At 41.5% G+C, this 12041-nt stretch overlaps 1 protein-coding gene across 1 annotated transcript in view; it reads left to right on the top strand.

Moving 5' to 3' along the window:
- The first annotated feature begins 1 nt into the window (after nt 1).
- Nucleotides 2-12041, top strand: part of Nktr (natural killer cell triggering receptor) — a 45695-nt gene continuing 33655 nt past the window's right edge. The window contains exon 1 of the mRNA XM_005383537.1: nt 2-59. Coding sequence (XP_005383594.1) covers nt 2-59 — 58 coding nt within the window. The remainder of the gene's footprint in view (nt 60-12041) is intronic.

Genomic DNA, 12041 nt, shown 5'->3' with positions numbered 1-12041 from the left:
CATGGGGGCGCAGGACCGGCCGCAGTGCCACTTCGACATCGAGATCAACCGGGAGCCGGGTGAGCGGCGGGGGCGGCGGGGGCGGGGGCGGCCCTCCTCGGGAAAGCCCGGACAGCGCGGCTGTTCTCCTCCCGACCCGGGGCGGGGGCGGCGGGCGGCGCCTCTGGCGGCCTCGGCCCTCCGATGGGGCGGCTTGCTCCGCACCGTCAGGGCGCGGTCGCGCGCTCTGCATGTCCTAGTCCCTGTGTGCGTTAGCCCCGCTCCTGTTTCCCGTGAAGAATCCCCCGGATTTCTTGTTCCGGGGAAACGCCTTGGGCAGCGCCTGGTGTGAAGGGTACACCGGGCCTGCTCACCTGCGGAAGAGCAACCTGTGTGCGCTTACCTGGTCTCCCTCGCGGGGAGCCCCGCCTTCCGTTAGCGGGCGTTCCCTGCAAAGAAGGTGCCGTCTGGGGGAGCTGTGCCGTTCTTGGCAGTGGGGCGGGCACGGCTCCAAGCGTTTTCTCACCTCCTTTTGATAACGTGCGACGAGTTTCAGTCGGAGGCACACATACTGCGCCTCTGGGTGCGACATCCTGCCCTGCAGCTTCGTACCAGAGCCTTTCACTCTTCCCGGCTCTGGAGATAACGAGTAAAGCAAGGCCGCCTTTACAGTTCATAACCTGTTGGGAAAATGAATGCACAGGCGCACAGCAGGAGTACTCTGAGTAAGTTGGTGAGACAAGGCCATTTGGCGAAGACGACATCCAAGCAGTGAGGTGTGTTTATAGTTTGGGAAGAGCATTCAGAGTATTCCCAGTAGAGAGAAATTACTTAGCAGAGGCCTGAGCCAGACTGTATTTGTGTTTTTGTTGGTTTTTGGTTTTGGAGCGGCCAGGAGCCAGATGGGGCTGGAGTTGGCGAAGGGAAGAGAATTAGTAAGGGAAAGGCCTGTAGGACTTGGACTCCACGAGATAGGTTAAAGGGTTTTGAGCGAATATGCTTGGGAGAGTTGCTGCCTCTTCTCTTTTTTCCATATGCTGAGAATTGAATCCAGGACCTCGCAGGCTAGGCAAGCATTCTACCATTGAGCCGCCACCCCCAGGCCCACCTTCTCATTTTTTTTTTTTTTTTTAAATATTTTGAACATTGCTGGACTCTAATCCTTATTCAGTAGTGAACCCTTGGCCCAGATAACAACGTTCATGTTCTTAAATATTTAAAGAGGCCTATGAAAGATAGAAATAAAACAAAGGCTTGTTGCCATGTTTAGTACTTCTTTCATAGTATATATTCACATCCTAGATTTGTAAATAACCGGTTTGTGAAAAATCTCCAAAATATGTTTGGTAAATGTGGAGTGAACTTCAGCCCTCAACATCTAGAAATAATCTGTGTAGAAGTGACTAGCACTCCTAACTGCTGAATCATGTGTGAAACAAAGAATGCTGCCATTGTTTAGGTTGAATCAGGTGATAATTGTCAAATTCATAGGGTTTAATCTTATTTAATACTACTGGTCACTTCAGTCTATTGTTTTAACTAGCCCTCAGTTTGTACCAACTTTAAGGATCACTTCGATGGTAAGAAGTGAAATGTCCTGCTTTGTAGGATTTAACCATTATCCAGGTAATACTCTTGACTTCTTGGATACTTAATGTAAATACAGAATAGTATCTTTGATTTACTTTGATTAGCAAAGGTCATCTGAGTGGTTATGTTATTCACATTGATGAGAGATGAAGGGGTTTTTTTTGGTGCTAGGAATTGAACTCATGACGTCACACAACCAGGCAGGCGCTGTGCCATTGAGCTATATCCGAGGCCCTTAGAGAGATGAAGTATTGATAAAAGTTGAGTTGAATACTGTGCATATGTGTTCTTTCCCATTACCAGCAACATGAGTGTATATATTTTATGGTAGACAGTTCAACTTTTGAATTATAAAGGCACTGAATGAGTGCAAGTACATATTACAAGAGGAAAAGTCTTTAAATTATATATAAATTTTTCTCTGAAAGTAAGATGGCTTCTGTTTTAAATAATTCTAGGGCTGTTCATTTATAAACTTCTTAGGTTTTTATTTCTTTAATAGATACAGGAGTATTGGTATTGTCTTTTCCCCTTGGATGAGTTTTGGTGGTTAACGGCTTTGAAGAGATTGGTGCATTTTACCTAAGTTGTCAATTATTAGAGTTGTTTGCCATAATCTATAGCAGTGACTCCTCTTTCATTCCTGATACTGATAATTTGTACTTGTTGTCTTCTCTTTCCTTGGTCTGTCTAGAACAGTGATGGTGAAACTTTCAGAGTTTTCAATGATAACAGCTGGCTGTGGGCATGCATGCCATAGGTTCCCATCACTGATGTAGAGGTTTATCAGTTTTATCTTCAGATTTTGATCTCATTGAGTTTTTCTCCTATTGTTTTTCTGTTTTCAATGTCATTAATTTCTATTTTTTACTATTGTTTTCTTTTTTTGTTTGTTTGTTTTCTGGTTCCGGGAATTGAACTCAGGACTTTGCACTTGCCAGTCAGGCGCTGTGCTGCTGAGCTAAATCCCCAGCCCTTTACCATTGTTTTCTAATGCTTGCTTTGCTCCTTTTCCAGTTCCTACCTTCTGTCTGTCTGCCTGTCCATCCATCCTTCTATCCTTCACAGTATTGGGGAGTGAACCTAGGGTCTTCACAGTAAGCTACATCCCAGCCCCTCCTGTCTGTCTGTCTGTCTGTCTATTTTTTAGGTGTTTTTGAGTCAGGTCTCATTCTCATTCAGGCTGGCTTCAAACTCATAGCAGTCTTCCTACCGCAGCCTCCCAAGTGCTGGGATTACAGGCATGCACTATCATACCTGGTTCTCCAGCCCTTTCTGTGTGTGTGTATGCAGTTCAGGCTGGCCTTGAGCTCACTTTGTAGCCCAGGCTGGTCTCAAACTAGCCACAATCCTCCTGCCTCAGCCTCCCGAGAGCTGAGATTGCAGGCGTGCGCCACCCCTCCTGGCTGTCCAGCCCTTTTAAAACTTCTTTTATTTTAATTTACTTTATTTTATTTTTATTTTGAGTGAGTTTCTCACCTAGTTGCCCAGGCTTCTGCATCAGCTTCCCTTGGTGCTGGGATTATACGCCTGCACACTGCACCTGGCTTTCCCCCCACCAAGTTTCTTAAAGTGAAAACTTAGATCACTGACTTGCTACCTTTCTTTTGTAATATAGCATTTAATTATATTAAATATAGAGGTAGGTTAAGATAGAGTCCACAAATTTTGATGTGTTCATTTTTTTCAGTTCAAAATATTTCTAATATTCCTTAATACTTAGTCTTTGATTCCTGAATTATTTAGAAGTGTTTAACATCTTTTATTTTCCTCGATTTCTTTTTTTTCATTTTGCCATGTTGGGGATCACCCAGGCCTTGTATATTTTAAGCAGGTGGTTTACCACTTAGCCACATCTCCAGCCCTGGAAATGTTCTACTTTCCAAGTAAAGGCTAGAGATCCCTTATCCAAAATACTTGAACCACAAGTTTCAGATTTCAGATTTTTTTATTTTAGAATATTTTTATAGACATAATAATATATCTTGGGGTTAGGTCCCAAATCTAAACACAAAATTCATTTCTGTTTCCTATGCATGTTATACATGTGTACTTACATGGCATTTTAAATTTACATACACATGATTTTGTATCATATTTTTAGTGTGCCAGTGTTTTGACTGCTACCTGTCATATGAGATTATGTGGTGTTCAAAGTTTTGGATTTCTTTTTTTTTGAACTGGGAATCGAGCTGACAACCTTTCGCTTGCCAGAAAGGCGTTATGCCACTGAGCTATATCCCCGGCCCCTTTGGATTTTTTTAGGGATGCTCCCTCTATACGTTACTTTTTCTAGTCTTTCTGCAGTGCTCTCTACTCTAGTTCAGATCCATTATGATGGGATGAAATACTTGATTTCCGTTCTTTTAAATTTGTTTGATATGGTCTATTTTGGTGTATTTCCCATATATTTGTAAAGAATCACCAATATTCTGTTGCTTTAGTGTAGGGTATTCTCTAAATGTCAACTAGATCAAGTTGGCTAATAGCGCATCTCATTTCTACATTGCTGATTTTCTACTTAACAGTAAGGCAGTATTGAAGTCTTTGGCCCTAATTGTGAATATGTCTTTTAGTTCTATGAGTTTTTCCTTCATTTATTTTGAGGCTGTTGTTGCTGGGGATATAGCTCAGCGGTGCTAGTGCCTGCCTGGCAAGCACAAGGTCCTGAGTTTGATTCCTGGTACCAAAAAAAAAAAAAAAAAAGATACACAACTATTTTGAGACTGTTTGTTGAGTGGGTACACGTTTAGGATTGTTGTCTTTGTAAATTGATCCTTTATCATAATGCAGTGATCTATTTTATTCCTGGTAATTTTCTTCAAGTTTAGTTTGGTGTGAGTGTAGCTACTCCAGCTTTTTCCCATCTGATTCTAAGCCTGACCCTGCTTAGCTTCTGAGATCATATGAGATCAGCCTTAGTCCATCTTTTCTGTTAGCATTACCATGTCGTGTAACTTTTAGTTCTTTCACTGTTAACCTATTTACATCATTTAAAGGGGTTTCTTGTAGATAGCAAATGTTGATGGGTCTTATTTTTATATCTTCTTATGAGCTGTTTTAGTTGCTATTTAACTATTTAACTATTTACATTTAATAAAACTATTGCTGTGTTTGGATTAGCGCACTTTTGTTGTTTTGGGTGTTTTGTTTTGTCTTTTGAGATGGGGTCTCACTGTGTTGTCCAAGCTGGCTGACCTCAAGCTCCTTTGCACACACATAATTTTTTGAACCATTTGAGGATATGTTATTTGTATTGTGACTCTCTAGCTCAGCATACTTCAGTGTGTAGCTCTTATGAATAAAGGTGTTTTCTTGGGCCAGGGATATAGCTTAGTGGCATAAGTACCTGCCTGGCAAGCACAAGGTCCTGAGTTCGATTCCGGGTACCAAAAAGAAAGTGTTTTCTTACATAATCACAATGCAGTTATCAGTTTTGTAAATTTACATTGATACAGTATGATTTTTATTTTTGTCATTTTGCCTAGAAAGTTATTTGTAACATTCTCTACCCTTCAATACAAAATCCAGTCTAGCTTTCTCCCATCCTGGTGTATTTAGCTGTCATGACCTTTAGCCCTATTTCTTCAGTGTGTTTTGGTCTTTGTTGATGTTGACATTTAAAATGTTTTTCACTTTTTTATTGGTTATTCACATTAATGGTTTCATTTTAGCAGATTGTATATGTGTGTAACATACTTTCATTTTTCACTACCACTGCTACCCTCACCACCTTGCTTCACCCTCACTCCTAGTTTCACATTTTTGGGGAAAGGATTTTAATGTGTATATTTTGCCCATATCCATCTCCCCATTGCACACCCTTAAACACACCCCCTTATTCCCTTCTTGTGTAATCATGGCCTCCCCTCTGCTTTGTCATCCTTTTTAGATTGCACATATTAGGGAGAACATGTGATATTTGTCTGAGTTTGGCTTATTTCACTCAATATGATGATTTCCAGATCCACCCATTGTCTTACAAATGACAGAATTTCCTTCTTCCTTGTAGTTGGATACTACTCCATTGTGTATATGCACCACATGTATGTACCCATTCCACCTTTGATGGCACCAGAGCTGGTTTGGTAGCTGGCTCTTACAAATAGTGCTGCATAAACACAGGGATGCAGGTGCCCCTGTAGCGTGGTAACCCTTGGCTACTTCAGGTATGTTCTTAGGGGTGCATAGTTGGGTCACTGGATTTACATTCCCACCAGCAGTATTTGTTGTACCCCCTGCATCCTTGCCAGCGCTTGTTTTTTGGTGTTCTTGATGACAGCCATTCTGATTGGAGTAAAATGGAATTTCACTGTAGTGTTTTGTTTTGAGACAGAGTCTTGCTGTGTAGTTCACCCTGGCCTTGAACTCGCTGTGTCGCCCAGGCAGGTCTTGAAATTGAAGCAATCCTCTTACCTCAATCTCCTGAGTGCTGGAATTATGGGCATGTGTCACCACACCCAGTACAGTGTAATTTTGACTTGCGTTTCCCTAGTGGTTAACGATGTTGAACATTTTTTGCTTATTTATTGGTCCTTTATATTTCTTTTGAGAAGTGTCTATTCAGTTCATTTGCCTGTTCATTCATTGAGCTGTTTTATTTTTTGTTGTCAGCTTTTTTTTTTTAGTTCTTTATATATTCTACATATAGCTGGCAAAGATTTTCCCCCATTTGAGCTAGATTTGGTTGTGCGCACTTGTCATCCCAGCACTACGGAGGCTGAGCCAGTAAGATCTCCACAAGTTCAAGGCCAGCCTGGGGTCCATGATGAGTTCAAGGCCAGCCTAGAGTACACAGTGAGACCCCCTCTCAAACAAACAAGAAAGAAAGAATCCTTTTATTTGATGCAGTCCCGTTTATTGATTCCTTTTATTATTCCTTATGGTGTTGAAGTCCTGTTCAGGAAGTGTTTACTTGTGCCTGTGGTTTCAAGTGTTTTCTCTATGTTTTTTTAAAGCAGTTTTAAATTTCAGAGTTGTGTTTTTTGTTTCTGTTTTTTGTTCTTTTTGTTTATTGAGATATGGTCTCACTATGTAATTTATGCTGGCCTTGAACTCACTGTGTAGCCCAGGCTTGCCTTGAACTTGAGGCAGTGGTCCTGCCTCAGTATCCTGTGTGCTGGGATATATGCCACCATACCTGCCCAGAGTTTCAGGTCTTATAGCGAGGTCTTTGATCCATTTTAAATTGATTTTTGTAAAAATGAGAGATAGGGATTTAGTTTCAACCTTCTTTAAGAGCTCTCCAGTTTTCCCAACACATTTGTTACAGACTCTTCTTCAATGAGTGTCTTTGACACCTTTGTCCAGAATAAGATGGTTGTGATTGTGTGGATTTGTTTCTGTCTTCTTTTCTGTTCCATTCTTCTGTGTGTCTTGTTTTTATGCTGGTAAAGTACCATGCTGTTTTTGTTTCTGTGGTTTGTAGTATAATTTGAAATAAGGTATTATGATGCCTCTAGCCTTGCTCTTTTGGTGTAGGATTACTTTGGTCATTTGGGTCTTTTGTGTTTCTGTAATGAAATTTAGGATTGTTTTTCTAGTTCTGTGAAGAATGTCATTGGTATTTCAGTGAGGATTGCATTGAATCTGTAGGTGGTGTTTGGTAATATGACCATTTTAACAATATTCTGCTAATCCAATATTCTGAAATCTGCCTTCAAGTGTCTTCTTCAATTTCTGTCTTCAGTGTTCTAAAGTTTTCATTTTAGAGGTCTTTCACTTTCTTGGTTGGATTGATCCCTAGATATTTTACTTTATTTGAAGCTATTGTGAATGAGTTGTTCTCCTGATTTTTTTCTGATCTAGTTCACTGTTGGTATATGGTAGAGCTATTGATTTTTTTTCTCCTCACATAAAAAAGCAGCCTTTATTGCAATATTACAAAACACTTTCCATTTTGGCAGTATTTTACAACACACTTTGCTTCAAGGGTTGAGGAGGCGAAGGTGGGAAACTAAAAAGGGAAATTTCAATGACATTTATAAAAGAAAAACTGTCCCAGCCCTCCCACCCAAATAAAAATCTAAGTGTCACCTCATTTCACTACCAAGAAGAGGCCACGAGGAAAGCAGCAGGCAGAACTCTGTCAGTTTCACTGTGGATCGTGTCAGAGATAAAAGAACATTCAGAACAGTCACCAGGATGGTCAGTTTTGCTGATCATTTCTGTAGTCATTTCTTCCTCCCATTTTGCCTCCATAGCCACCTCGATCTCCATAGCCACCACCACTCCTGTTTCCTTGGTAGCCTCCACTGCGGTCTCCACCATAGTTTCCACTGCCACCAGCTCCACAGTCTCCTGCATAGCCCCCTCGACTTTGATCTCCTCCATAACCTCTTTGATCTCCTCTGTATCCTCCTCTGTCTCTGCCATACCCCTCAGTCTCTACCATACCCCTCTCCATCTCCTCCATAGCTTAAGTTAAGCTTTATCTAGTCATTCTTAGTGGATGTATAGTTAACCATCATGTGAAAGTATCTTACAGGATAGGGCTAGTTGCTAACGAGAAGGCTCAGTGACAGTGATGGAAAGAAGTTTTACCTTTCTCTCACACAGCACTTACTCAACCAGTCAGGGCTGTGGATGTCAGTGATTCAGACTCTGTTTTGTTTGTCACTCTTGAATGAGGTGGGTAGGTGAAGCTCTTAAGAGAGAAATTCAAGCTGGATAAATGTAGGAGTGATGGAACTAGAAGAATCATTGCTTTGCAACCCCTTTCAGAAAGGATCATCAGTGGCCGTACCTGTACTCAGTAAAGAGCTGTTGTGAAATATGATATGCACATCTTTTCAGTCAGGACTCCCAAGTGGAATTCATAGTCAAGGGATTGTTAATTTTTTTTAAGCATTGACTGATACTTTTATTATTTACAATAATAAGACATTAGAAATAATACAAAAGTCCACCAAATAAATCATGGTATATTCATATACATAATGGGATAGTGTAAATAATGAACATGAATGAAACCTGCTATGAACATCAGCAAGGATAGATGACAAAAACACAATGTTGAGTGGTGATGGAAAGCACTATGGAGCAGCCCTGAACAGGACTTAAATTGGCTTTTTATGTTTACTTGTGAATCTATCCAAAGCCTAGGCCACTTGTCTGGAAGTGGGCAATGGACTCATAGTAAGTGAACCTCTGTGAGTCAGTAATCCCTACTAAGGCCAGTAATAGTGGATGAAGCTAGGAAACCTTAAAGGATAAGACACGATCACAGCCAAGGATAGCTGGGTCCGATCTCAACTAGATAGACTATAGCCTTAGGCATCTCACTCCTGGGTGGATTAATTTAATCCTTATTAAGGGTTACTTTAATGCCTTACTTGTAGAAGACCTTAAGTGATTCCATCCTACTTGAGTACTTCCCTCCCTTCTTTTTTTTTTTTTAATTTTAGAGAGTAAAAGAAGGATAACATAGTAATGGGGGGGGGGCTTACCGAATTACAGACAACCAGACGTGATAGGAAATTATCAGTGGTTGTTGTTTTACATATTGTTATCTGCAAGGTAGTTTCTCAGGAAAATAAATAGGCAAATAATAGTGAGCTACAGACAAAAGTGATAGGTTATTATCAATGGTTGTTGTACTATACTTTGGTATCTTCAAAGCAGTTTCTAAAGAAAATAAATAGAGCTATACATGAGTGACCAATTGAATATTCATTGACTATTCTCAATGGTTGTTGTAGGAAACACATAGTAATAAACATACATTCATTTACGAAATAGCATAGGAACAATACAAACATTACAGAGTTATGGACATATTAGTAGGAAAATATCAGTGGTTGCTGTAATATATGGTGGTATCTTCAAAGTGGTTTCTCAGGAATACAGAGATACACAAGAAAGATCTAACAAGTAGTTACAGCGTAAGGGTTGTGAAAAATAGCAGATTACCTCCTCACCAGTGACTCCTTTCACTGAGGTGTGACGGCTGGAAGGAAGGCCAGGATTGAAAAGAAGGACTAAGAGACTTGCACCTTTGTCTAGCAACAAGCTGTTTTCTTTTTCCTCTGTAGTCTTGATTACCTGGGGCTCCTCCATCGAGATGACAGTCTGGCCAGAGGGAGAAGGCAGAGTATGCCCCATGCCCCCTCATTCCTGTTGAACTAACTGGTAGGATGGATCTGAGCTCTGGGGCCTCTGCTTCAGAGGGCAGATCGATCTCCAGGGGTCACCTTTGCATTCAGGGCATGGCCCAGGGTGCTTCTTAGGGCAGTTCCTCTTGAGGTGGCCTGGCTTTTAATAGTGGTAGTAGATGAATGTAGTTGTTGAGTTCTTCTTGGGGCCCCAAGAGAATCAGACTTAAGGTCTGTTTCTCTTGATGCTGCAGCAAAAGCAGCTGCTTTTTCTTGGTCTCTTTGTTTTCTCTCCTTGGCCTACTCCTCATCATGGCTATAGAATATTGAGGAGGTGGTCCTTACTAACATCTCAAATGAGCCATCTGGGGTGAATGCCATTTTTGTAGCTTTTTCTCTCCAGCCTCCCAGCACATTGGGACCCTGCAACCATTTAGTGTCCTCTCCCCAACCGTCAGCACAGGCAGCAGGAATCTTGGTGCAGACCTCTCCAGAGCTCTACGCGCTCCTCCACTGCAGCCTGTACTGTCGGGAAGAATGGCTTCCAGGGCGTCTCCCCAGGTATTGTGCAAGGTCCTCCTGATTTCTGGCTTCCAAACAGCTCTTGTGACCCCAGTCAGCTAGACCTCTGAGTCTTCAGGCATAGTCTGTATTCTCGTGTTCTTCGAGTCCTTGTTCAAGCAGAACTGCATGCCCAAGGATAGAGCATTTGCTTAGCATTGGCAAAGCCAAAAGTTCAGAGTATCTCAAAAAAGCACAGACAAACCAGCAAATGAACCCAAAACCACAAGGAACTTAAATGCTCCTCAATTGAGGAGTGGTTGAATAAAATTTGGTACAGCCAAACATTGAAATTCCATTTAGTCATTAAAAAGAATGAGAAAGTGGGAAAAAACAAAAAGGTGTAGAGGGGTAACATATGGATTGTTAGATTTTTTTTTTTTTCATAGCAACTTTCAGGCACACATAGTTCCATTCAGTTCTAACGCTGCTTGGAGAAAAGGACTCAGTCCATGAGACTGCTCCCACTGTAGGTCCACTGTGAGTTCTAGGCCATCAAGACTTCCTGATCCACTGTCTGTGCATCAGAAGTTCCCACAACCCTCTGGATAGGTTTAATAGTTCGTTTGAGCAGCTCACAGAATGCAGAAAGCCACTTTACTTAGTACTGCAGGGTTATTTGGGAAGATACAATGCAGAAGCTGTCAAGTTGTGGAGGGCCGTGAGCAAGATTTGGGGTGAGGACAAGCAGAACTGCATGCCCACCCTGAGCTTGCCATGCTCCCAGGACCTGGCAACCTTCCAGACCCTGTCCTTAGGGTTTCTGTGGAGGACACAGACTAAGTACTGCTGAGGAGTTACTGATAGGGTCTTGAGCTCTTTCCCTTCCTGGAAGCCAGGGGCAGCCCTGAAAGTTCTAGGTCTCTGTAAATTGGTCTTTCTGCTGTCCAGTCCCCATCCTGAAGCAATCTAGGTGCCTGCCATGACACACTCAAGGACATGATGAGGATTTTAGGAGTACTGTGTCAGGAACTGGGGAAACAACCAAATAACAGTATTTCTAGTTATGTCACAACTGTGTGTTAGACTGTACTATTAACCATTTGTGTCTCTTTGGTGTGATAAAGTAGGCAAATACCTGTCTTGGTCATTTTCTTCACTGCTGGGACAAGATACTCTACTCCCACAAGTCACAGGAGGGTGGGTTTATTCTGGCTCATGTTTTAGAAGTGTCAGTCCAGTTGTGATTGGCTGGTTCCAGACTGAAATGACATGGTGGAAAGGTCTGGTGGATCAAAGCTGCTCAACTCAGGCAGTCAAGAAGTAGAGAGAGGCTGAGGAGCCAGAAAGGGAGATGCACCCTTTCTGGTTACATCCCAGTGAGGTCTCTTCTGACCAGACCCCACGTCTGCCCATGTGTGAGCCCGTCACCTCACAGAAGCCCTGCCTCTGTGCACACGAGACTTGGGGGACATGTAGATGTAAATCACAACGATACCTTTAGTTCTTATATTTTTATATTCTGAAGTAATTCAGCATAAAGTGTGCTGTCTCTAACTTTCAGTTACTTCAGGAAAGACTTACGTAGAGAGAGGGGGATATATATGGCAAAAGATGTTTGTGTATTTTAAAATTTCAAAATAAAATGTTTGAAGGAGGGAATATACGTGGTTTTTATCTTTTTCAGGTAACCTTTAGGTTCATTTTTTCAAATCCCTCTAGAAATTTCAGTAGTTTTTGGAGGGCTGCAATTAATTTAAAAATCTGTTACTCTAGGGAAAATTTGGCATATTTGTAATTTTCACTATTCCTGTCCAAGAACAAGGTAATTCTTTTGTTCAGATTTTTGTTGTAGTAGGTCATGCATACTTACATTAA

Source organism: Chinchilla lanigera, unplaced genomic scaffold (assembly GCF_000276665.1).
Source record: "Chinchilla lanigera isolate Chin_1 unplaced genomic scaffold, ChiLan1.0 scaffold00019, whole genome shotgun sequence".
Classification (NCBI taxonomy): Eukaryota; Metazoa; Chordata; class Mammalia; order Rodentia; family Chinchillidae; genus Chinchilla; species Chinchilla lanigera.
The sequence above is the reverse complement of the archived record's forward strand: the minus strand, read 5'-3'. Positions and strand labels throughout refer to the sequence as shown.